At 41.8% G+C, this 26,700-nt stretch overlaps 1 protein-coding gene across 4 annotated transcripts in view; it reads left to right on the top strand.

Annotated features, from left to right (window-relative positions):
* Arhgap42 (Rho GTPase activating protein 42) overlaps nucleotides 1-26,700 on the top strand; it is a 243,793-nt gene that overhangs the window by 163,867 nt on the left and 53,226 nt on the right. For all 4 annotated transcript variants that reach the window (XM_029543298.1, XM_029543297.1, XM_021206545.2 and 1 more), the window contains 3 exons: nucleotides 9,662-9,772; nucleotides 20,669-20,773; nucleotides 22,986-23,115. In XM_029543298.1, the coding sequence (XP_029399158.1) occupies nucleotides 9,662-9,772; nucleotides 20,669-20,773; nucleotides 22,986-23,115 (346 nt within the window). The remainder of the gene's footprint in view (nucleotides 1-9,661; nucleotides 9,773-20,668; nucleotides 20,774-22,985; nucleotides 23,116-26,700) is intronic.

Below are 26,700 nucleotides of genomic sequence, written 5' to 3'. Positions count from 1 at the left end.
TCCACAGAGGAGGATCTCAGACATGTCTCCCAGGAAAGCCACCTCCCTTAATGAACTGCTTTCCAAGTTCACTCTGCATCTCTGCTCTCCTCATTCCTCCCACCTCCCACTACCAAGTCTAGCCATGATGGCTGCTTGACACTTAGAGGTTGAAAAGTTTAGTCCAGTGTCAGAAAAGGACCTGAAAGGTCCTGTTGGTCAATATGCTCACATTCTCCTTGAGGACATCCAGTGTCTTAGTTTAAAGCTACTAGGACCTTGAGATCTGGCTCAGCAATTCAGATGCTCTTTGCTAAGGACCTGGATTCAGTTCCCAGCGCCCATATCTGGTAGCTCACAATCATGCACAAGTCTAGTTAGTTCAGAGGATCTGACATCCTCTCCTGGCTTCTGTGGGCATTGCATACACATGGCACACATAAATTCATGCAGGCACACTATACTGACACAGAAAATTACAAATAATAATTAAAAAAGATGACTAGTATTAGGAAGTTTGTTTTACTTGATGTTTTATAAGAGTTCATTTAAATCTCTGCCTTCTCCCATTAGTTAACTGCAATACAAACTTTTTTGATTATATGGTTATGCAATTGTGGGAAGCTTGAGGCCAAAATGAAACGGGAGACCACCCAACATTAATCTGAGCTAGGCTCTCTCTTAAACTGGGCTCATTTCTTGGACATGTCTAACGTCATAAGACTTGGCTCTATCTCCTGTAATTTAGGATTGTCTGTCTATTACAAATATTTGAACTCCCTCATGTCTTCTTGTCCGTTGCACTAGAATTAACTTTGGAGAGAAATGTTTGTAGTATGGACATAGATGTAGTTATATGGCAGAAGCCTTTACTGAGTGTCGTCAGTGAGCCACAAGCGCCTGCCATGGCAGGAGGCATAGCCTGAAAGTTCAGGATCTTTAGACATAAGGATCATGCTTACTGAGATGGTAGCTACATCTTCTTCAGGAACCAGTAACTGTTCCTCAAATTCAAGCCCTTTACAGGATTTCTCTAGTCTCCCTGACAGCTTAGCTTGGTATTAATTAATACTGTCCTTGCTAGTGACTGTGAGTGGCTTAAGCTTGAGAAAAGCTGGGTACTATTTGGGGGTCAGTATGTAACTGGAGATGGAAAGGGGTCAGCAGTGATATTCAGCATCACTCTCCAATATGCAAGCACACACAGGTTGCAGTTAGGAAGGATGGTCCATAGGACAACACAACCGAAGTTGGGTTAAAGCCATTCCTTAGGGGTGCATGGTGTGGGGTAGGAAGTGTGGCTTGGAGCCTTTCCTGCTGGTCCTCCAGGGATCAGACGTGTTGGTGAGTGAAGTCACCACCCTGTCCTTAGTTCTGTGATATGGTATTAAATGTCACCTGCTTCTTTCCAGGCAGTATCAGGCTTACTAACCTGCTCTCAAAGGACACCCCTGTCTGCTCACCTGCAGAGCTGCCTCATTACTCATTTTTCTTGGAAAATTAGGGGCTGACCCTGCATGAAATGGTCAGTTTGTGTTGACTGAGATCCAAAGCCACCAACTAAAACAGCCTTTGGAGTGAGTAATGAGAGAGCTAGAGTCAAGACCATAATGAGAGAGAGAGAGAGAGAGAGAGAGAGAGAGAGAGATTGTAAAGAAAAAAACAGAAGGTCATTAAAAGATAAAGTGTTAGGGAGTTTATACAGCATAACTCAGGAGTTTCTAACATTCATATATAAGAAGCACTTGCAAATCAATGAAAAGCCAGCTAAGGATTCAAGAGGGAGATGATTAATGAAGACAAGTAAACGATATTGCTTTCATGTCCCATGTCCTAAATAATGCAAACTAATAAGATGTTTTCAGTAAAAGAAAAATCTGTTGTTAACAAAGACACAAGAATTGTGGAGTGCTCTTTTCCTCCTCTCTCTCTCTCTCTCTCTCTCTCTCTCTCTCTCTCTCTCTCTCTCTCTCTCTCTCTCTCTCTCTTTTGCTAGACTCTCACAAGGCAGCCTTGGCTATCCTAAAGCTGAAACCTATCCACTTGCCTCTGCCTCCTCAATGTTGCACTTGAAGACCTGCATCTCCTCCCTAGCCTCTGGTCACGCTCTGTTTTCCTCATATGACATAAAAATATTGACTATTCTTTATGTAACTTCAGGGATTATTTCCACAGATTTAAAATGTGCCAGGTAGTTGACAGAATTTTTACTACTAAGAGTTTGCCCTGCAGAAATGATGAGATATGAACTCATGGAGTGTGCAACTCATATAGACAGCAAACATCTACAGTACCAACGGTTGTAGACATTGACCTGGTACAATGAAACCACATAGTCTCAAATGGTATGGCTGTTGGAATTGCTTGTGTGTTCAGAACTGGAAAGGTGTGGCAGAGGATAATACATTTGCTACGCAAGTATGAGGACCTGTATTTGGGTCCTTGGACTCTTGAGTTAAAAGCTAGGAGTTACAAACCTGTAACTCTAGTGCTTTTTGGGTGGAGTCCAACTGACTCTAGGGCTAGTGCCAGGGAGTTCACTAAAAATAGGAGCTGCAGGTTTGGTGAGAGACACAGTCAACCTAAGAAGACACCTGATATTGACCTGTGGCCTCCACGTACACACAGAAAGCCATGTGCACACCCCCAAGCTGCAACACACACTCACTTTCAATGGAGCCAGTGCCTTGGTTCAGTCCCTGTGTCCAGTTCTTTGCCTCCATTTAGGCTCTAAACCCTTTTTGCACCTCTCTTGTGTACATTGCCTGTGTCGAAGGCCATGATCCTGCTCTGTCTGGGCATTTTGCACCACTCAGAGGTCCCAGGACAGCCAACCACCCCCAGGGGTCTGTGAAACCTTACACATCGTGGCCATTCCTAAATGTTCCCTTAATTTCTTCAGTGACCTGTTCATGTTGGTATTCTTTCTTGGGTGAATGGAATTCTGTTTTTGAATCATCCCACACCTATCAACTCACCGTTGTTTATGGAAGTGAACCAGCTACTTTGGCTATAACCACAAAAGTCATCTTACAAGCAAGCTGGCCCCCTGTTTAATCCATTTATTGTGCAGTCCCCTTACAGAAGTCTTCTGGTTCCTTGCACTATCTATAGGTTGTGGTCTGTACTCACTCTGTCGTTTCTACCATAACTGCCCCTGTACATCATGCCAAAACAGATATTTTGTAACCACCCCTTTGATCAGACTGGTTGTAACTTCTGGGACTGGGGCAATGGCTCAATATCTAAGAACACTTAACTGCTCTTATAGGGGACTCAGATTTGGTTCCCAACACTCACACAGTATTACATAACTGTCTGTCACTCCAGTTCCAGGGCATCCAACAGCCTTTGACCTCTCTGGGTGCATGAATGTATACAGTGAGACATACATTCATGCAGACCCACACATAAATACATAAACACATTTTAGACATAATTTCTGATTCTCATTCTTTCTGATTCTCTGTGTCTCTCCCTCCCTTCTCAACAGGCTTTTGCAGTGTATTCCTGGCAGAATGTGCTATTCAGCTCAGGATGGACTTTAGATTCCCAACAATTCTCCTGCCTTGGCCAGTTGGGTTTACAGGAATGTACCACACCCAGCTGTAGTTTCTGGTTTTGTTTGTTTGTTTGTTTGTTCCCAGTCTTTTCATATACCTTCACTAACTCTAAACTCTAGACTTTGTTTCCAAATCCACCACACATATTTTTTTCTGGAGGGCTCATACTTCAGCAGATGTTTTCTGAAGCCTCTCCATACTTCACACCGAGGCAGCACACTGGTGTTCAGGAGGACTTAAAGCGAGTATGGAACCATGTTGTTTTCTTATGGAACTCATCCATTTTTTATTAAAGTCCCTTCTGCCCCCTAAGCAACAGGAACACCTGCTGCCCAGATATCATGGCTGCTGCTGTTCAGGGTTTGCTTTAAAACTATTCCACTTGGAAGCTGAATTATGCTGTTGTTTCACTTAGTCATAAAAAGGAGACAACATTTGTTCCTAGTATTATAGACAAAGTGTTTTTTAATTAAATTTATTTATTTATTCACTTCACATCCCAATATCAGCCCCCTCTCCTTCCAGTATGCCCTCACGCAGATGCTAATCCTAGTATCCCCTTGCCTTCTCTTCAGGCAGGCAACAGATTCAGGGACAGCCCTCAGTCCAGTTATTGGCAATCCCCCATGAAGACCAACCTGCGCATCTGCTACATATGTTTGACGGGCCTAGGTCCAGCCCATACTTGCTCTTTGGTTGGTAGTTCAGTCTCTGAGAGCCCCCAAGACTCCAGGTTATTTGACCCTGTTGATCTTCCTGAGAAGTCCCTGTCTTCTTTGGGTCCCTCCATCCTTCCCCCAACTTTTCCACAAGACTTGTTGAGCTCCATCTAATGTTTGACTGTGGGTCTCTGCATCTGATTCTGTCAGCTGCTGGGTGGAGCCTCTCAGAGGACAGTTATGCTAGGCTCCTGTCTGGAAAAATAACAGAGCATCACTAATAATGTCAGGGATTGGTTCTTGCCCATTGAATGGTTCTCAATTTTGCCTAGTCATTGGCTGAATTTCCCTCTGTCTCTGTTCTTTGTCCCTACACAACTGTAGACATGACACATTTGGGTTTAAGGTTTTTCAGAGTGGTGGCTGTCCTTATACCTCCACTGGTTGCTTTTGCTTTTTTTGTTTGTTGAGATGGAGTCCCACTCTGTAGAGTGTGGTTGTCTGCCTTGGCGTTGAACTCACGGCAACCCTCTGACCTCCATTTCCTGAATGATGAAATCATGGCTGTGAATCACTATTCCTGACTTAAGGTTTTTCCAGGCAGCCTCTAGTCTAAGGGAATTAATCTTAACTTAAAAATGCCCTTCCTCACCTTGTGCTGAGAAAAAATGGAGCTGGCCTAGTCTTTAAGTATGCTTCCCTCTGGCGACTGTTTTTCTCTGAGAATCTTCATTGAGTTGAATTTGTATTGTATATTAATAAGCAAAAGCATCTAAGACTGAAAACTGGCAAAAATAACTATTCTACCTTCACAGTCTCCATTGGAAGGGGTGGGGCCTTGAGAGGAATGACTGTATACACTGCAGCCAAATCTCTAAAGAGATGATTTCAGACTCTTGTGTCAGGGGTCTGCTAGACTACCACTAAAGAGCGATTGTATGGAAAACTCACCGACACCACACGCTTTGTGACTGTGATTCATATCGTGATAAGACAGAGGGACAAGGAGTGGGAAGAGCCAAGTCCAGAGGAGGCCAGGTGCAGAGGCCTCGCCCTGTGGAGGCACACAGAGTGCTGCATTCCTTCAGCCAGAGTTTCCAGTGTACACATTTGCAATGCTGTCATTCCAAGGCAACATTCAGTCACTAGAGAGCTAGTACCCAGTTTCACTGGACAGACACCACATGACCATCTGCTCACATCTCCCCTAGAAGGAAAGGAAGTATCCTCCATTAGCCATATTGCTTTCAAGCACAGTTTACTTTAGGCATGTTACTATTTTTATCAGTTAATGAGAATTTTACCACATTTGGAGTCACAATCTATACCCCAGAAAACCAGGTCACCTGTCCTCAAGAAGCCAATTGAAACAGCCCAACTAATAGTAAAAAGCAAGACAGGTTTATTTAATGTGGTTACATTGGGCGGAGGGAAAATGAGATCAAGTGGACGACGCCCCCCCCCCAGGCCCATCTCTGGTCCTGAGGTGAGATTAAAAAGTAAATATAGGGCCCAGGATGTGCACATCTAAGCAGTCCTGACCGAGGTGTGGGGGACAGGCTCACTTGACTGGAAAGCTGCTATGGCCTTTAACACAATTGGCTGGTGCTGGGAGTCATATCATAAACTTAATTTCTGCTCCCCTCTGCATTGGTGGTCATTAGGAAGTGTGTGGGTTTGTAACCTGGGGTGCAGGTTTGTGGGGGGAGTAACCTGGAGATGCTGGTCTTGTTGAGGGTGTAACCTGGAAACTCTGGTCTTGTTGGGGATTAGCCTAGAGGCTGGAGCTAGGCTTAAGTTTTGTTTGGGGGCAACTTGGAAACTAATGTTAGGTACCAGTCTGTTAGTTAACCTGAGTTCAAACTTAGGTCACATTCTCTAAAACGGAGTCTGAACTTAAAAGCTTTGACATCTCATCATACTGCTATGTGACCTTGACCCAAAGTTTCTGATTGGTAAATGCAGATGCTGACAGCCAACAGCTTGGCAGAGGAGACAGAGGTGGGTTTAGGATTCCGGGGCTGGAGGTCAGAGAAGAGAGGAAGAAGAATGAGAGGGGGAAAGAAGCTGTCATGAGGGGAGAGAGACCATGAACACATGGCCAGGAGAAACAGCAAGTCTCTGGGGCATACTGCTGGGGCCAACACATAGAAGAGTACATTAGATTAAGGGGAATTGTCTAAGCCAAATAAGATAACCGTACTTCGAGTCTCATTTATTTGTAAACTAGTCAAGGATAAAGTTAAATTGGTTGTACTATAGGGATTTTTTTTTGGTTTTTATTTTTGTTTTGTTTTGTTTTGAGACAGGGTTTCTTTATGTGTAGCCCTGGTTGTCCTGGAACTCACTCTATAGACAAGGCTGACCTGGAACTCAGATCCGTCTCCCAGGTGCTGGGATTAAAGGTACAGCACCACCGCACAGTCCCCAACCTGTTCTTTAAGTTAGATGTGAGAGACAGTGGGTCACTTCATCTGTGAAATCCGCTGAAACAATTAAAAAATGACAAAACGTTAAATGGGGCTGTCATAGTTAGGGCTCCTATTGCTGTGAAGAGACACCATGACCACGGCAACTCTTTTTTTTTTAAATTGGAACTTTTTTAAATTTACATTTCAAATGGTTTCCCCTTTCCAGGTCTCTCCTTCGGAAACCTTCTAGCCCATCCCCCTCTCCCTGCCTCTATGAGGGTGCTCACTCACCCAACCACTCCCATCCTCCCACCCTGGCATTCCTCTACACTGGGGCTTTGAACACTCTGAGGCCTAAGGACCTCTCTACCCACTGATGTCCAACAAGGCCATCCTCTGCCACACGTGTGGCCAGCACCATGGGTCGCTCCATGTGTATGCTATGGTTGTTGGTCCAGTCCCCAGGAGCTCGGGGGGGGGGGGGGGGGGGGGGGGGAGGGAGTCTGGCCTGTTGACACTGTTGCTCCCTCCATGGTGCTTCAAACCCCCTCAGGTCCTTCAGTTTCTTTTCCAACTCCTCCATCGGGGACCCCAAGCTCAGTCCAATGGTTGGCTGTGAGCTTCTGCCTCTGTATTTGTCAGGCTCTGGCAGAGCCTCTCAGGAAACAGCCATATCAGGCTTCCATCAGCAAGCACCTCCCAGCATTCACAATAAAGTCTGGGTTTTGTGGCTGTATATGGGATGGATCCCCAGGTGGGGCAGTGTCTGGATGGCCTTTCCTTCAGTCTCTGCTCCACACTTTGTCTCCATATTTCCTCCTATATTTTGTTCACCTTTCTAAGAAGCACTGAAGCATTCCTATTACTTGGCTGCATCGTTTCAGAAGTCTGGCGGTTGGATTTAGGGACACAATTCATTAATTCTGGGTTGGTTACTATGAGAATTCTCTTGGTCAGTACGACCCAGTACTAGCCAATGCCAGTCTTGTTAGTAGCCTGTCTGATGTCAGCAGTCAGGCCTGCAGGTCTGACTTCTGCTCAGCCTGTGAGCTAGAAACAGCCACTTGGACTCTGAAGGTGTCTCAGGTTTCTACTGTCTTCTTATGTGCTAGTTTGCACCATCAGTGATGACCCCTTTTAAATAAAATTAAATCTTTAAATGAAATGCTGCCTGAAACAGGATGTTGTGCCCAAAGCTCGCCTTGGAGAGACCATTGTCACTTCTTTCCAACCCCTGCTTTCACTGCTAGTGGGTTTCGTGGTTTGAAAGTGGTCATATGGGGACTACTGGTACCACAGAAGGCAGCATATATCACAAATTAGACTTTGTCTCTCAAAAGCCAGCGCTTCCTTCTGATGCCCAACTTCGTTCACTTTCCTAGATGATGACAAGAAAAAAAGTGGTACATTTATCTGGAATCTTATTTTTCTTCCGACTGGGAACTACAATGGCCCTAAATGATTTTCCAGAGCCAGAAAAATTTTGGCTGAAACCTACCTAATTTTCAACATATGTTAGTTTAAACTTTGGTATTCTCAACTTTAAGCCCCAAGTGAGCTGCTGATAGTACTGGATTATTTATAACTCTATTGCCAAATACAAACTAAGTATGCGATCATCTTAAGAGGTTCCAACTAAAACTCTTGCTTCTGTGATGACCAGGGCGAGAAGCTGAAGCTGCACGTTCTGTGCTACCTGTGCTTGGCTACATTGCCTTTGTCAACGGCTCAGAACCACGTTAGTTACCTATCAGTGGACACTCTGCTGCAAAGAGCACACTCTCCTCAGCTGCTTTCACTATCCCACTGCTGGAGAAGGAATGGGACAAGAAAAGCGGCCTGTGTGCTTGTATAGATCCAGTCACTCTTGCAGAGTGTCTGTGTCATGGACGAGGAGAGACAGAGCCAGCTGAAACAATGAAACTGATTCAGCAGCTTTCTCCCACACTGACTGCAATCAGGAGGAAGGGGTGCCCCTGGTGTTGGTAGAACATGATTCACTACAGAACTGTTGGTCAGCTTTTTGTTTGGTTTTGTCTTTGCATATGCCAGAAAATGCATATGCCAGAGTTTCCACAATGGTGTGTAGCCTTCTTGGTTAATATCCTCGAACACTTCTTTTATTAAAATCCAGACTTGCTATGAAGCAGCTAAGATCTTACAATCTTACCTTCACTATTTCCTCTGCAGGCAGCTGTGCCAGGCTCCCCTACCTCAGGTTGTTTAGGACAATGACTTCTGCCCACATTTCCTGCCTCCCTTCCTCTCTTTCTTCCCTGCCTTCCTCCCCCATCTCTTTCTTTCTTTGTTCTTTCTTATTAAGTTTTCTACATATGAAGACATGGATTCCAGTGTGAACTTCTCACACATGTATATAATTACTCATTGTCCAGCTCACCCACACAACCCCCATTGCCCCGCCCTGCTTCCCTCAAACCATACTCCGGTTTCACTACCGACCCATCTATCCCATCACCTTCTCTTGCTCTCCTTCCTCTTCACTCAGGAATCTTTGTTCCTCTTCATAGGCTGAGTTAATTCACTGTCAATTGTTTATGTTGAGAGCCAATTTCTACCATTTTCTCTCAGAATTTAGTGCGTTTCCGACTCTGTAGATTCTCATATGCCTTTGTATTCCTCTCTGTAAATTTCTTCCCATAATTTTACTGTGATTTTAATAGAGATTTTTTTTGTTTGCTATAGCCTTTTCATTTTATTTGTGAAGGTGTTGTAGCTTGTTGTATCCTACTCTTTGATGGTTAGCTCTGTATATGTGTCTGTATTTATCTTGACTCTACTCACTATAAGCTCTAGTGAGTTTTAGCTGAATTAAAACTGTTTGAAGAAGCTAGTATTTAATGAGGGTTTGTGGGGTTCACTCTGTCCTCACTTCCTCTGTATATAGATTCACAAGGATTTGTGAGGTTCACCCTGTCCTCACTTCTCTGTGTATAGACTCATGAGGGTTTGTGGGGTTCACCCATCTTCACTCCTTTATAGACTCATGATGGCTTAACCCTGTGTCACATGCTAGGCTTTTATATTTTAGGCAGATTCACAGATTGGCCGAGAACATCAGAACTTCTATGAAGCTTCATTAGAATATGTCTTTAAAATCCAAGAGGTTCAAGAGAAGAAGAAATTTGAGTTTGTGGAACCGGTAAGTTTTAGTTTTTAAATGTATAACAGCCTCAAAAATGATCTCTGAGAAAAATGTTTTAGAGCAAGTTTTTTGTTTGAAATTATGATTAATGAAAATTTTTTGGAAAAGGAAATTGGGGAAGGATAAATACCTTTAGGGCAGTAAATTCCTCTGTGTCATTTTGTAATGGTATGAAATGTGCCAGAAAAACCCATTGAATGTACAATTCAAACACAGAATTTTGGATTCAGTCAATAATGTATCCATATTGACTCACTAACTGTAATAACTCTTCCATAGGAATGCAAGCTATTGACTATAGAGGCCATATGTATGGCATGCAGGATGAGTGGGTACTTGAGGGGGTGCAGGAGAACCCTCATTTCTTGAGGATACCTAAAATATGCTACAAACAAAATCTATTAATTTAAAGCTAAAAAAAAAAAAAAAAAAAAAGGTGTACATTGCTGTGGCAGTGAAGTTTGATTAGTTAACTTGATTTGGCTAGCAAATGCCCAGGGGATGAAGGACACTCACTTTTGATTGTATCTGGGAGTGCCTTTCTTTCTTTCTTTCTTTCTTTCTTTCTTTCTTTCTTTCTTTCTTTCTTTCTTTCTTTCTTTCTTTTCTTTCATCTTTCCTTCCTTTCTTTTTGTTTTTGTTTTTTTTTCTTGTTTTTCAAGACAGGGTTTCTCTGTGTAGCCCTGGCTGTCCTGGAAGAACTCACTCTGTAGACCAGGCTGGCCTCAAACTCGGAAATCTGCCTGCCTCTGCCNCCCAAGTACTGGGATTAGAGGCATGTGCCACCACCATCTGGCTGGGAGTGCCTTTCAAGAGATGATTAACTGGGAGTATGGAAGGGGTGTGTTAACCATCCCAAATATGAGTGGCATGTCCCAAGGGCTGGTATCCTGGACTAAATCAAGCTTATTTCATTTTCTTAGTACGTTTTCCAAGTATGGCCTAATTGGTACTGCTCACATAAGCATTTTTTTCCAAGTATGGCCTAATTGGTACTGCTTTTCATAAAGTGACATCTGTTACAGATAAGTTCAGCTCTGGCATCAGGGCAATCTTCTGATGCAGATCCATAGACATGGCTCAGTTCCCATGAGATGAGAAGACAGGTTTGCTAATGCCTAAGGAAACCATAGAGCAGCTACCCCTTTTTTCCTATGACAGTCTTTGAGACACTCATGCATAATGAAAATGAAATACCATGAACCTGGGCACCCAGAAACTCTGCCTGACCAGTGACATGAGTTCCTTCTGGTCTGAGTCGTTTTCCTGAACAGACCTTGTGTATGAACTCCACAGTCAGCCCCACAACACCTAGAGGAAGCTCCATTCCCAGGTGCTCTAACACACACAGAGGATCATAGGATCAGAGGTGTCATGAGCAGGCTTTGGGTGCTAACTCCACAGCCAACCCCACAACACCCAGAAGAAGCTCCACTCCCAGGCACTCTAACACGCCTAGGACCACAGAATCTCAGGATCCCAGGATCCCAGGAGCTTAGTCACACCAGGATCTCAGAGTCCTAGAGGCTACTTGAATCCCAGGAGCTCTGACATACCCAGGATCTCAGGATCACAGGATCCCAGAATCAAGAGGATCACAGAAACAGCTGAACTCTGAGGAGTTCTGACACAACCATGATCACAGGAAGGACAGGTTCCAGTTACATATAGAGAGGGCAGGTAGCACTAGAGATAATCAGAAGCTGAGAGGCAAGCCAAAGTATAAGCAACAGAAACCAAAATTACTTGGCATCATCAGAACCCAATTCTTCCACCATAGTAAGTCCTGGATACACCACACCAGAAAAGCAAGATTCGGATCTAAAAATCACTTCTCATAATGGTAATACATTACTTTAAGAAGGACATAAATAACTCCCTTAAAGATATACAGGAGAACACGGGTAAACAGCAGGAAGCCCTTAAAGTGGAAACCCAAAAATTCCTTAAACAGGAAAACACAATTAAACAGGCAAAGGAAATAAACAAAACCATCCAAGACCAAAAAATGGAAATAGAAACAATAAAGAAATAACAAAGGGAGACAACCCTAGAGATAGATAACATAGGAAAGAAATCAAGAGTTAGAGATGCAAACATCACCAACAGAATACAAGAGATGGAAGAGAGAATCTCAGGTGCAGAAGATACCATGGGAAACATTGACCCAACAGTCAAAGAAAATGAAAAAAGCAAAAAGCTCCTAACCCAAAACATCCAGGAAATCCAGGGCAAAATGAGAAGGCAAAACCTAAGGATAATAGGAATAGAAGAGAGTGGAAGATGCCCAACGTAAAGGGCCAGTAAATATCTTCAACAAAATTAGAAAAGAAAACTTCCCTAACCTAAAGAAAAAGATGCCCATAAACATACAAGAAGACTACAGAACACCAAACAGACTGGACCAGAAAGAAATTACTCCCATCACATAATGGTCAAAACATCAAATGCACAAAACAAAGAAAGAATATTAAAAGCAGTAAGAGAAAAAGGTCTAGTAACATACAAAGGCAGACCTATCAGAATTAAACCAGACTTCTCAATGGAGATTGTAAAAGCCAGAAGATCTAGGGCAGATGTTATACAGACACTAAGAGAACACAAATGCCAGCACAGGCTAATATACCCAGCAAAATTCTCAATTACCATAGATGGAGAAACCAAGATATTTCATGACAAAACAAATTTACACAATATCTTTCCATAAATCCACTCCTACCGAATATAATAGATGGAAAATACCAACATAAGGAGGGAAACTAAACCCTAGAAAAAAAGCAAGAAGGTAATATTTTAACAAACCCCAAAGAAGATAGCCACACAAACATAATTTTACCTCTAACAACAAAAATAGCAGGAAGTAACAATCACTTTTTCTTAACATCAATGGACTCAATTCCTCCAAAAAGACATAGACTAACAGATTGGATGCATAAACAGGACACAGCATTTCGCTGCATACAGGAAACACACCTCAGTGACAAAGACAGACACTACCTCAGAGTAAAAGNTTGGAANACAATTTTCCAANAAAATGGTCCCAAGAAACAAGCTGAAGTAGCCATTCTAATAGTGAATAAAATCAACTTTCAATCAAAAGTTATCAAAAAAGATAAGGAAGGACACTTCATACTGGTCAAAGGAAAAAAAATCTACCAAGATGAACTCTCAATTCTGAACATCTATGCTTCAAATGCAAGTGCACCCACATTCATAAAAGAATCTTTACTAAAGCTCAAAGCACACATCGCACCCCACACAATAATAGTGGGAGACTTCAACACCCCACTCTCAGCAATGGACAGACCATGGAAACAGAAACTAAACAGACACAGTGAAACTAACAGAAGCTATGAATCCCATGGATCTAACAGATATTTATAGAATATTTCATCCTAAAGCAAAAGAATATACCTTCTTCTCAGCACCTCATGGTACCTTCTCCAAAATTGACCATATAAGTGATCATAAAACAGGCCTCAACCGATACAACAAGACTGAAATAATCCCATACACCCTATCAGATCACCATGGACTAAGGCTGGTCTTAAATACCAACAAAAACAATGGAAAGTAAGCTGAACAATGCTCTATTCAATGATAACTTGGTTAAGGAAGAAATAAAGAAAGAAATTAAAGGCTTTTTAGAATTTAGTGAAAGTGAAAACACATCATACCAAAACTTATGGGGAACAATGAAAGCAGTGCTAAGAGGAAAACTCATGACTCTGAGTGCCTCCAAAAAGAAACTGGAGAGAGCATACACTAGCAGCTTTACAGCACACCTGAAAGCTCGAGAACAAAAGAAGCAAATACACCCAAGATTAGTAGACCACAGGAAATAATCAATCTCAGAGCTGAGTAAAAAAGAACTGTATAAAGAATCAACAAAACCAGGAGCTGGTTCTTTCAGAAAATCAACAAGATAGATTAACCCTTAGCCAGACTAACCAGAGGGCAAAGAGACAATATCCAATTTACTAGAGGCAGTAATGAAAAGGGAGAGATAACAATGAAATATATCTTGGAAATGTTACTGATAATCTTTCTCACAGTACTTGAAACTAGCATTTTCTTAATGTTTAACTTCAAATAGTTTTTGCTATTTTGAAATTTTTAAAATATACTTACTGATAAAATAATATTTCTCCTAGAAACACTGATAATTTTTTTAAAGTAAACTGATTGTTGGACAATGTACACAGATATATAATACATTTTAAATACTCTCTCACTATGTCAGGTTGTATCATATAAATGCTTTTTAATATATCTTATTGGTTCATTTTTAATATTTTATGCTCTTTTACTATGCTTAAATCCCAAAGAATATTTTGCATGTTTTGAAACAATTTAGTATTCAACATTAGATATAGAATGCTCCGTTATGGGTAGTATTAAATATTCATTAATGATATTTTAGGGTATGAAAATATATGAATATAAAAGTTGAACAAATTTTTAATGTATTATTTGATTCTCAAAATACTCAATACTATTAGTATGTTTAATCTATCAAGTGTATTTAAATAATAAAAAAGTTAATGAAAAAAAAAAGAAAATGAAATACCCTATCCCTGCTTCAGAGAAATGATGACATAGTGAAGAAACACATCTGTCATAATCTGCTTCCATGTGGGATCCCACCAGACACTTGCAGTGGGGAGGCGCAGAGCCTGCAAGAATGTGGGTCCCCTCTGAGTTGCAGGTTCTCAGCTTTGGAGTCCACCAACTCAGTCCTATAAACAAGGCACTCTGTATCATAAGGCTAGTTCCCTAGTCCTGGAGGATTAGGAGCTTTGGAGATACAACTCAGTTTCGAGAATTTAATTTTCTACCAATTTTCCTGGGAACTCTGCTTGCTAAAGAGCTAAGTAGTTAAATTCCCTTAGAGTGAAAAGGTAACTTAGCTAACAGACCATCTGATCAAACTCCATATGACTTTAGGGAGGCCTTCTGAGTCTCACTGTGGCCTGTGAATGGCTCCTGAGCCTAGAAAGCCATATTTTATGACAAAGGCCACTACTTATGATTCCTAGTTCCCTCTTTCTGACTAAGCCCTGACAGAAAGCCCCATGATTAGGTTTTATTGGGGTGTGCGTGTAAGATTTTGAAAAACTTTATATATGTGTGTCTGTATGTTGTGTGTGTGTGTGTGTGTGTGTGTGTGTGCGCGTGCACACACACACACACACACACATGCACAAGCACACATGTGCATGCAACTTGGAGGCCAGAAGAGGGCATTAGATCCTCGAGCGCCAGAGGTAACAGGTTGTGTGCCTCCTGATGTGGGTACTGGGAACCAAACTTGTATCCTCTGGAAGAACTGGAAGCTCTCTTAACCACTGATCCGTCCTCCTCCTGACACACTGTAGTTAGAAAGCCAGACTTCTTACCTCTCCCCTAGGTGGAGAACTCCTGGAACACTTGCCTATAGGCATTTCTAAGGCCTATTTTTAAACCACAGTATGAGAGCCCATGAATTCTGACAATTTAATTTTCCCTGCACATTTCTTCCATACATGTTTACATGCCTTTTTGGCTCTTCCCACTGACTGTACAATTATTCCTTGTCTGAACTTGGGATGGGATTTTCTTATCTGTGTACTTTCTGGAGAGGGACTTAGGGACTGGCTGTTGCCTTATCTGAGCTTCCTTATGGCTCGTTCTGTCTGGAAACACTCAGGTACCTCTTTCTACGATATGATCTTTGTTGTATCAAGAGGAGAATTTATAATCATTTGTTCACAGATGGCAGGCAAAAGGTATGATTAGTATTCTTAACTGTGGGGAAATGGATACTTCCATTCACTTGAAGTGTGTGTGTGTGTGTGTGTGTATGTGCATGCGTGAGTGCGCGCGCATGTGTGTGTGTGTGTTTCTCTTTACCTTATCCCAAATTGTGGCATCGCACTTACCCTTCTTGGCACAGGTCTTTTTTTTTATGACAGTCAATTTATTATAGTATGTATATAAGTTTCCTGATGTGTGGGGAGGGAATCTATTCAGATATTCACCAATGACTGCTTATTCCCTAGCTGTGAGACTCTTGAGAATCTTGTGAAGCATTGGTTAACCAGAGATTTGTGTGTGTGTGTGGGGGGGGGGGAGTTATATTTGGTTCACTGTTTAGGAGGACTCAGTCCATTGTGATAGAGAAGGCAAGGTAGCTATGGGAGATGGCTCAGATCTGGGCAGAATAGGAAACTAGAAGCCAAGTGGATGGTCAACCATAAGCCTAACTTGCAGTCACTCATTTCCTCCAGCAGCATCCCACCTCCTGAAAGTTCCACAGCCTCCCTAACCATGCTATCAGCTGGGAACCAAATGTGGCCATTCAAACTCTGTCATGGTCACTGATGTGTATCTGATTGTCTGTTCCCATCACAGTGAGCCACTCATTTATGCTGTCTGTCATTAAGTTGGAATGACATTAAGGTGTGTAAGGCTTCCTACACTATTTTTACTCAGAGCTCTTTGGTCAGCTAGTACTACTTCCCATTCTGTGTGAATTTAGAATTACTGGATTCTGCAAAGATGTAAGGTGTGGTTTTGATTTTACTGTACTTGCCTTTCGATGTGGAGAAAATACCTTCTTAACAGTTTCAAGTTCTTCAAACTGTGAAAGGGAGAGAGTTTATTTGTTTCAATTTTTAAATTTATTTATGTTGCATTCGTGGTTTTCAAAATAAGTTTTGAATTAAATTTACTAAATTAGCTGGTAAGTATTTTATTCCTTTAAGGCAGTTGAAAATGGGAGTTTTTCATTGCAGATTGTTTGTTGTAGTGCACGCCCGTATAAAGTCAGTTACACACTAATTTCACGGAAGTGGCTTATTAGTTTTACTAGTTTTCTTTAAAATGGATTCTTTAGTATTTTGTGTATACAAGTTCAGGGCAGTGGTGAATGGTTAGTTTTCCAATTTTCTTTCTAGTCTAGATGTCTTACATTTCGTTTTGCACACATGTACTTTGGTGTGGAGTGTCCTCTACATGCCCATGTATTTTAATGCATGCCCCAGTTTCCAGAGGTTGTGGAACTGTGAGAAGTTGGTGTGTGGCTAGAGGAAGTAGGGCTTTGGAGCATCCTGCTGCAGCTGGTTCTGCTTCTTACTAGGCACTGCACACACTATATCATCTTACTTTATCCCAGTGAGTTGTGTGTGTAGAGATGAGCAGCTAATGCACGCCCCAATCCATTTGGATTTCAGTCAAGTGGCAACCAATAGGTGGGAAAATAATGGATGTTTATTTAGTTCTAAAAATTATCTACAAACATGGTTTCAGTGTTGACTTTTGGTCTCGTTTGAGGGCTTATAAATAACAATTTGACTCTAAACACCATGGAAACAGTAAAGTGTGACAGAGTTTCCTGGTGCTCCACGGATGTGAATCTGGAGAGACAGTACTTGCCACCAAGCCCTCTTACCTAAAATCCATATGGTAGAAGGAGAGCACCAACTCCTTCTGGATTGTTCTGTACATGTGCACCATGACACACTCACCCACTGCAAGCACACATACACACAAAATAATAAATACAAAATTATACAGCAATCAGTCATTATTATCACGGACGTTTTTGTGAAGGTCACATTTACTCTACAGGGAGCTTAAGCCTTTTTTCTTTTTGTTTGTTTTTTCCCCCACACTGACCAAAGATGACGAGGGTCTAGGAAGGGCAGGTCTTCATATTTCCCGAGTCTTTCTACTGACCGCCATTGGTTTAGCACCATGGCATCTGCCCAGTGTGCCATCAGCCCATTCATGTACGCACTCCTTTTTAAAACGTTGAGCTCTGCCGCCATCTAGTGGCTCTCCATTCACACCCATTTTGTTTAGACTTTACCAAGCTTCTTCCAAGGAAATGCAGCACAGAGGAAAAAGGTGACAGCTCTTGGTGTGCCATTAATTAATATTTCAGATTTATTTTACTTTGTGTGTGTATAAGTTTAGTCTGCATGTATGTGTGTGAACCATATATGTACCTAATACCCATGGAGGCCAGAAGAGGGCCACTAGATCCCTGGAAACTGGAGGTACAGAGTGTTATAAGCTGCTATTTGGAAACTGATATCAGTATCTGAACCATCTCTAGGTGTATGGTTTTCATGTACTTCAATAAGATTGTTCACTCCCCTCTGGGTGCTTAGAATGTGTCATGGAAGAAAATGCATGCTTCCTACCATGAGATTCTGCAGCCCCACGAATGAGGCTGGCAGATGGCTTTCTGTCTGTGGCAGTCCATGTGTCGGAAATGCTTAGGACACAGAGCAACCTCAGAGACAGAAGTGCTGGATTTAGGAATTTTAAAGCTCAGTTAGCAAACAGGTCTCAGTGGAGAGTGCTGGCTCACCACAGTCTCTATTAAAGTACTTCCAGACGAGTGACTTGACAAACACCAGAGGCGTTTTTTCTGTGTGGGAAGAGGTGTCTCTTAGGTAGTTGTGGACACAGTGGCAAGCATGTGACACTTCTGTATGCATCTATTCTTTTAATAGATAAACTAACTGTACTCCAGAACCTCAAGCTAGACTCCAGGAATCCACACACACTATTTAGATGCCATTATATTTCTGACACACTATGTCCTTCCCACCCCTATACTCTGAGAAGTCAGACTATTAGAAAGGTGGATTTAAGGGCATTGGGTATTTTATAGGTTTATTGCAATGTTTTAAAAAATATCTTCGCCGGGTGTGGTGGCACACGCCTTTAATCCCAGCACTCAGGAGGCAGAGGCAGGCGGATTTCTGAGTTCGAGGCCAGCCTGGTCTACAAAGTGAGTTCCAGGATAGCCATGGCTATACAGAAAAACCCTGTCTCGACCCCCCCCCCAATAAATAAATAAATAAATAAATAAATAAATAAATAAAATAAAAAATATCTTCCCTGTTAACTGGGTGTCTTCTGATGGATTTGAAATGACACCCACTACCTATGATATCTAATTCACAGTGGGAGCGTCTCACTGTGGGCTAATTACTGATGCCAACAGAGAACACGCCCTTCTAATGGCTAGTCAGGGGGCTCCTGTTAGTTATGCTTTTCAGAAGTATTTTAATGTTTTTTAACCTTTGAAAAAGTCTGGATCTACACATGCAGGGCCTAACTGGAAGTGTTTAAATCCAGCTTTACGCCTCAAGTTTGCTCTAAACTGGAGAATTAAGTTAAATGAAAAAAAAAATTTAAGAAAATATTTTTAAAGTGTTAAGCTCCTAAAAATGAACTTAACTCAGAATGGAGTTGACTTGCATGTTGAAAGAAAAGCATGAAGTCATCATTCCCTAGTAGACCCGGCTGATATATGAATTGGCAGTCCCAACATACACACGAGACTCTTGGGTGTTCCTGTCTCCCCACACAGAGGAGGTGAGAGAAGCTACTCTCATAGGAAGATGGTTTCAAATAGCCTTTCTCTTTTTAATTTGAAAAATAACACATGACACAGTATAGGCTTCTTTTGAAGGTATTTTCCACTTTATTGCAGCAAAAAGCTGTAGGCTGACAGAGTCAGTGGCTATGGCTATGGCATAAGGCTGCAGTTAATTATATAAAGTATCAAATGCATCATTTTTTTCTAGATAAACTTAGTAACATACATACTCGTCCCATAATTTTATAAGTCCTCCTTATTTACAGACGTAAGCACAAAAGAATTTGTGATTTCAAGGCTAGGAATATGAAATTTCTTTTCTGAAGATTTTACTCAGGGTAGAAAAGATCATGTGATTCTATGTTCTGACTCAACTCCTTTTTTTTTCCTTTTTCCAATTTTTTATTAGGTATTTTCTTCATTTACATTTCAAATGCTATCCCGAAAGTCCCCTATACCGCCCGCCCCCGGCTCCCCTACCCACCCACTCCCACTTCTTGGCCCTGGTGTTCCCCTGTACAGGGGCATATAAAGTTTGCAAGATCGAGGGGCCTCTCTTCCCAATGATGGCCGACTAGGCCATCTTCTGCTACATATGCAGATAGAGACATGAGCTCTGGGGGTACTGGTCAGTTTATATTGTTGTTCCACCCATAGGGTTGCAGACCCCTTCAGTTCCTTGGGTAATTTCTCTAGCTCCTCCATTGGGGTCTCTGTGTTCTATCCTATAGATGACTGTGGGCATCCACTTCTATGTTTGCCAGGCATTGGCATAGCCTCACAGAGATAGCTATATCAGTATCCTTTCAGCAAGATCTTGCTAGCATATGCAATAGTGTCTGAGTTTGTTGGCTGATTATGGGATGGACCCCCAGGTGGGGCAGGCTGACTCAACTCTTTTTTTTTTTTTTTTTGTTTTTAGAGACAGGGTTTCTCTGTGTAGCCTTGGCTGTCCTGGAACTCACTCTGTAGACCAGGCTGGCCTCGAACCCAGAAATCCACCTGCCTCTGCCTCCCAAGTGCTAGGATTAAAGGCGCTGACTCAACTCTTAACCTGCTTTAAATTCTCCTCTAACATCTTTCCCTAGCCAAAACAGGATCTATACTGCCACCTGGTGGTCAATTTTCTTTTCTCCCTCTGGACAAATTGTTACTGACTGTGGCCTGCTCCTTCCTGTAATATCCTGCCCAGTCTCTAAATCTAATGCCTTCTCACCTTCTGTTTTGTCTAGAGACCTTTCCCAATTCTCTGTGCTCCCCTTAGTGGCCTCCTGTGGTTGTTTCATGATGCATTTGGAAGGCAGAACAGCAGACAACGCATGTTCATGACCACAGGGAAAGAGTGAAAGGGCAATGATCTCTTGTTTCTGCCTCACACCCATGTTTCCATGGCTAAATGCATTGATCAAAAATGATTACTTTGAGAAATTAGAATGAAAGATAATCACCTTGATCTTTTGTATAGAAAAGCAGATTTTTATGATTTTTTATGTGCATGTTTTTATCTTTTGCAGCTTTTGTCCTTCCTTCAGGGCTTGTTTACATTTTACCACGAGGGATATGAACTTGCCCAGGAATTTGCACCGTACAAGCAACAGCTGCAATTCAACTTGCAGAATGTAAGGATGCTCTGTCCTCTTTCCCATTCCTTAGCAATGACCTCAAAGTGACTCAGTGACCAAGCCAGACCTTATGTAACTGTGGCAAACCACAGTAGCTTAGGGAGTCCTCTTTATAGACATCTTCATGACTTATGTTCTAGCGACTAGGTGAATGTATGCCAAAGAGGAACTGATTTCATGTTAGAAAAACATATGTTACTGGGTTTTATAAAAGTATTACAAAGTGGGGTCCTTGCAAGTTAGTGGTAATCTTGTTAGCTTAGAGGGTGACTCGGGGTGAATGGGATTCTTACATCCTCTGTGCTGAGTATAGTTAGTACAGTGTGAATACCTGAAATTTCTTAATGGACCTTCAATTCTCCTCACCACACAAACAAGAGCAGAAAATACATGTCGTGATGCATATATTACTTAGCTTGATTATAGAAATGATTTCACAATATATGCAGGTATCAAAACATCACAGTGATTCACAGTGTGTTTGTCTTCCATCTCTCAGTTACTCCTCAAAGCCAGGAACACAAGCGGGACTGGCTGGCTTTAGGCAAGCCTCATTTGTTGAGAAAGCAGTATTTCTCCAGTTTCAAAGGGAAGGTCTCTGGCTTTGCATTCTATGTCTAACATCTCTGAAAGCACATGTAAACCACCTGCTATTAATTATTTGCAGAATATTTAAAAGTAGTTTTGAAGCATTCAAAAGCCTTGCTTTTACATACAGATGAGAGAGCCATTTACACATTATCCATTTCTACCAGCTTATTTTGTGATGTCCTCTAGCTCTTTTGGTCTCAGAACACATAGTGACACATCCACCATTGGCCAATACATTTCTGCCATCCTCAAACCTGGAGAAGATGGTGAGTCATCAATCACTGAATGCCCGAGTGGATAGCAATGTAGCCAAAATAACCTTCACTTAGTCCTCTGTAAAAGGTGTGTGTCTCTCTGCTTATCTGGGTCTCATCATCATGGAGTCTAGACAGCATGCTACTGAGCTGGCATGTCCCTGCAGAGCTATGCAATTGGATTTCTCTCATCATATTTGAATTTCAGCTTTTACACTTAGCTTCCCCAGCAGAAATGCTTTTGCCTTTAGCTTCTCTGCACTGTGGCTTTTTGTCTTTTTTTCCCCCAATGTAGAAGATGGTTGTCTGTCTTCAGTAAAATAAATAAATAAATAAATAAATAAATAAATAAATAAGGGAAAATTGCGGATGCCAGGGCGATTTTACAAGTTCTTTCAGTATTAGCTACAATTACCTCAGATGGGATAGGAGAAAGGAAGCACTTGAAAGAACCAATCAATCTTTATATTTAAAAGAATAAAACAGCATAATAGTCCTCAGATAAAGACCCTACTCTACTCTGAGGTTCACATCTCATGGACCATCCGTCGAGAGCTCTTGGAACAAGCTTTGGACTCTATTTTTTGACACACTTTTGTTAGAGTGAGGTGCTTTGAATGCAAACCAGATTCTTTCCAAGAAAACCTTACATTTTTCCTACTGCTTAAGCAAATGTATTATCAAGTGTATAAATTATTATTCTCAAAAGAAAGAAAAATTTGGATTTTGTGTGAATAAGTTTTACACTGGCCTTCTAACAACTGTAACAGAAACTAAACCATGTGAGTGCTTTTACCAAGACTTTCAGCTGTAGACTTCACTGTGAGGTGGACTCTGGAGCTGAGGTTTTCTGAGTAGCCACCTTAATCTATCAATGTGAAACTTTTATTTGTGAGTTCATTATAGCAAAGTGATTTTCTTTAATTCTAAAAAAATAAAAGTAAAAGCCATTGGGACAAGAAGGGATTTTATGTTAAACTTTCTCATTGTCACATATCATTTCTTTTCTTCCTCAGAAAAGAGATTAAGTTCTTATGTATCTACTTTTAATCTTAGCTAATACAAAGTGAGCAGATAGTCAATAATTTCATTTGCTGTAATTCACCGACTTGGGACTCTCCACAGAATCTGAATTAGAAAGTCTCTCACACACAAGAGTCAGAGAAGAATGTGCAGAGTCACCCAGGGGTGTTTCTACTAAGGTGACTCAGAGCAGGCACCCAGCTCAGCACAGCAGATTCCTTTTACGTTGAGTAGACCTGAAGGTTTCCCTGCTCTCCTTGGCAGTTTTAAAACTTTAGTTAACAACTTCCTCAAACCTGGTGGAAAATGCTAAGTGAGTTTGTGGCTTCTCTTCACTTAAGACACGGAATAACTTTGAAAGCACTCGGCAAGAAGTGGAGAGACTGATGCAGAGGATGAAGTCGGCCAATCAAGATTATAGACCTCCCAGCCAGTGGACCATGGAGGGCTATCTTTACGTCCAGGAGAAAAGTGAGTCTCAGAGACAGACTTGAGGTCTCTCTTTTTTACTTTCCTTTTTATTTTCCATGTGTGTGGGGTCCATGTGTGTATGTGCATGTTTGCATGTGTGTGGACACATGTGTGGTTGCATGCACATTTACGCACTCATGCATAGAGAGGTTCATGCCATCCCTCACGTCACTCCAACTTTTCATGTACACTGAGTGTGTCAGCCAAGCCCAGAGCTCTCCCAGTAGGGCTAGTCCCATTCGCTAGTGCATTAGTCAGGGGTCTAGAGAAACAGGTTTGATAGATTTATCAGAGGGGCTTACAGGCTATGATCCAACTATTCCAACCATGTCTGATTTTCAGTGGAAAGAACAAGAGTCCTAGAGTTGTCAGTCCAGAATGTCTCAGCTGCTCTTCAGTATACACTGGAATCCCAAGGAAGTAGGCTGTAATAACAGTGAAGAAATGAGCTTGACCTTGCCCGCAGGGCAAGCAGACAAAGATAACAAGCATCCTTTTCCATGTCTTTTATATAATCTGCCAGCACCTTTATATGGTCCAGATTTAAGGTGGATCTTCCCACCTCAATTGAGTCAATCAAAAAAATCCCTCAGGTGTACCCCGCAGGTTGGGTTTTAGTTACATATATATTCAAGTCGACAAACGAGAATAGTCATCGCAGCCAGCTTGTTCTAGGACTCCCCATTTTGCCTTGTAGGGGGGCTCACATACCCAGCTGATATTTCACCTGGATTCTAGAGATCCAAATGCAGATCTTCATGCTTGCATAACAAATAACTCCCAAGCCATTACCCTAGCCCCTCCTTGTAAAAATGTGTACATTTGTCTGTGTGTGTGCATGTGTGTGTGTGTGTGTGTGTGTGTGTGTGTGTGTCTATGGTGTGTGCACATGAACACTGTACTATGTGCATATCATAAGATAACTTGTGGAATCTCCTTCCACCATCTTTGTCCCAGGGGTTGAACTCAGGTTGTAAGCCTTGGCAGCAGACCCTTTTACTGCTGAGCCATCTAGCTGGCCCTGGATTTAGTGTGTTTGTAATTTAGCATGCTGTATCTGCACCACACACCTTGGCTACTTACTTGAAAGCATCACTATGATTTCATATAGGAAGACAGAATTTCTATACAGAATGTAAGACAGTCTTCTCTCCACCACTACCATAACCAGAGTGAGGAAGTGTTATTTCACCACAGACTTTAGTGCAGGCTCTCCAGTGAAAAGACTACAGGGGTCAGTTTTAGAAGGTAATTGTGGCAGCACTCTCTATTTAAAGTCCCATGGGAGCTTGAGAATGAAAGTCCTACTCAGGACTACACAGATTGCACTGGTCATCTTCCCCTCAGCAGCCTCGTGTCCTTACATTCTGGGTTCTGCCAGTTTTCAGAAGTAAAAACAGCAATTATGCCATGTCACATTGACACTCTCTACTTCCTGAAGAGAGAAAACAAATACCAGATGCAACAGAGACCTGTCACAACAACCCCATGCCCAGAATGTTCGCACAAAAATCAAAATCAATCTGCTTACATGTGGGTAACTGGGGTCCTTTCTGTGTGTGGTCATTAAATGAAACCACCTTGACTATTTTGACTAAACCAACCCATTTTTCACGTCAGATGTACCCTAACATGCTATCCTTACATTTGTGATGAGTAAGCTGTTATTTCTGGCCTCATGGATCAGTATGTGCTTTGGAAAGTGGAAAACTGCATGTTTAGAATTTTGCAGCAGTGCTGAATCAAATTGCCACCAAGTTTTAGAAGCATTTGTTCATGCACTCTTTTGTTTGTTTGTTTTGTTGTTTTTGTTTGTGTTTTTGTTTTTCTTTGAGGGAGGTAAAGCTTTATTCAGCTTATAGCTTTCCATCACTGACCATCAGTGAGATAGTCAGGACAGAATCCTGGAGGCAGGAACTGATGGAGAGACAAGAGATAAAAACTGCTTACTAGCTTGCTTTCCACCATTTGCTCACTTCCCTTTCTTATAGAGCCAAGGCCCACCAGCCAAGGGATGGAACCACTCACAGTGGGCAGGGCTCTCCCACATCTAAGGCAATCGAGAAACTAAGTCTCACACATGCCTACAGTGCAGCCAGATAAAGGTAATGCTTCCGTAGATATTCCCTCTTTTATAGTAAGTCTATATTTGTATCAAGTTGACAAAAGCTATAACATCTACATATGTCAACTTCAACACACAAATACATCACCTACAGCCTTTTCATTTCTTGTCCTACCCATTGAGACTCTAAGGTACTCAAGGGGGCATGTTCCAAAGTCTCCATGCTAATGGTGGAAAAGGTTGGTTTAGTTGGCAATATACTGTAGTTGAAGGGTTTGTAATGGAGAACTCAGAGCTGGAGCATTGACTATGAAGGAATTTGGTATCATGTATAAGATGGTCACTAACAAGCCAATGAAAGTTGCATGTGAGATTCTCAGGTTGTGCTCAGTTATTAAATAGTGTCATATAAGCACATACCAATCTGTCAGACAGATTTGGAAGCATGAATTGCCACACACTGTGGATGGACAAAGGACCCAGGCTCAGGGGAGTGGTAGGACTGTCTCTCTCACTAACCGTACGACCCCTTCAGATTGGAGGTTATGACTCTTGATAACTTTGCAGCTATATTATAATTACAGCACAAGAAACAGCTATAGTGCAACTATTTTCAACTTATCCCTGCCTAGCTTACAAATAAATGAGACTCTTACTATTGTTATCTTATTTGTCTTTGACAATTACTGGGGGGTAACCCCTAATTTACTTTTGACTACTGGCCTGGCTACCTCCTCACTGGTGTACCCAGGTACAGAAAGATCTCTTTCTCCTGGCCATGGCTCATGGTTCCTCTCCACTCATGGTAGCTTCTACCTCTCCTCTTGCTCTTCTTCCTTCTCCTCTTGCTTTTCTAACCCCAATCAGGTAACTCAAAACCCACCTGCCTCTAATCCTCCAATAATTGGCTGTAACTAATTTTATTCAACCAAAAGTTTTAAATTAAGGAGCAGGGTTTGCACGACAAGATCTGGTAAACATGAGAATTCATGCCTAGGCCTACACCTTCTGGTACAGAATTTAGCATTACAATACATAGCAACAGACCAACCCTCAAGAATTAGCTTTGAGGCTCCAGTTCATAGATCAATCCACTGGTCATAGAGCATTCCACTGGTTCAGATAATATGATATTTATTTTAAATTTCTCAGCTTTGAAGGGCCAGAGTGAGTGTTATCTGAGAGTAATTTAATTTGTTTTGAGTAAGAATTTCATCAAAGGTGAGGATTTATGGCATTGAGCAGTGCGCACTGGGACACACACTGAGACATCACAAACTGAAACACCTGATGATGTGTTTATAAAAAGTAGAGAGGGGATATGTTTTGGTGGATGTGCAATCAGGTATGGGGGAAGGGGTGCCTCCACAAGCCCATGCTGAGGCATCCCTTCCCCCTGAGGGACCAGCCACATGACAGTATAGAGTTTTAGGGCATGGGGAGGGGAGTTGAAAGGGTAGTAGGGACAGAGAAAGGGAGAGAGAGAGAGAGAGAGAGAGAGAGAGAGAGAGAGAGAGAGA

The sequence above is a fragment of the Mus pahari genome, chromosome 10 (genome assembly GCF_900095145.1).
Source record: "Mus pahari chromosome 10, PAHARI_EIJ_v1.1, whole genome shotgun sequence".
Taxonomy (NCBI): Eukaryota; Metazoa; Chordata; class Mammalia; order Rodentia; family Muridae; genus Mus; species Mus pahari.
Note: the sequence above shows the minus strand (reverse complement) of the source record. Positions and strands in the feature narration are given on the sequence as shown.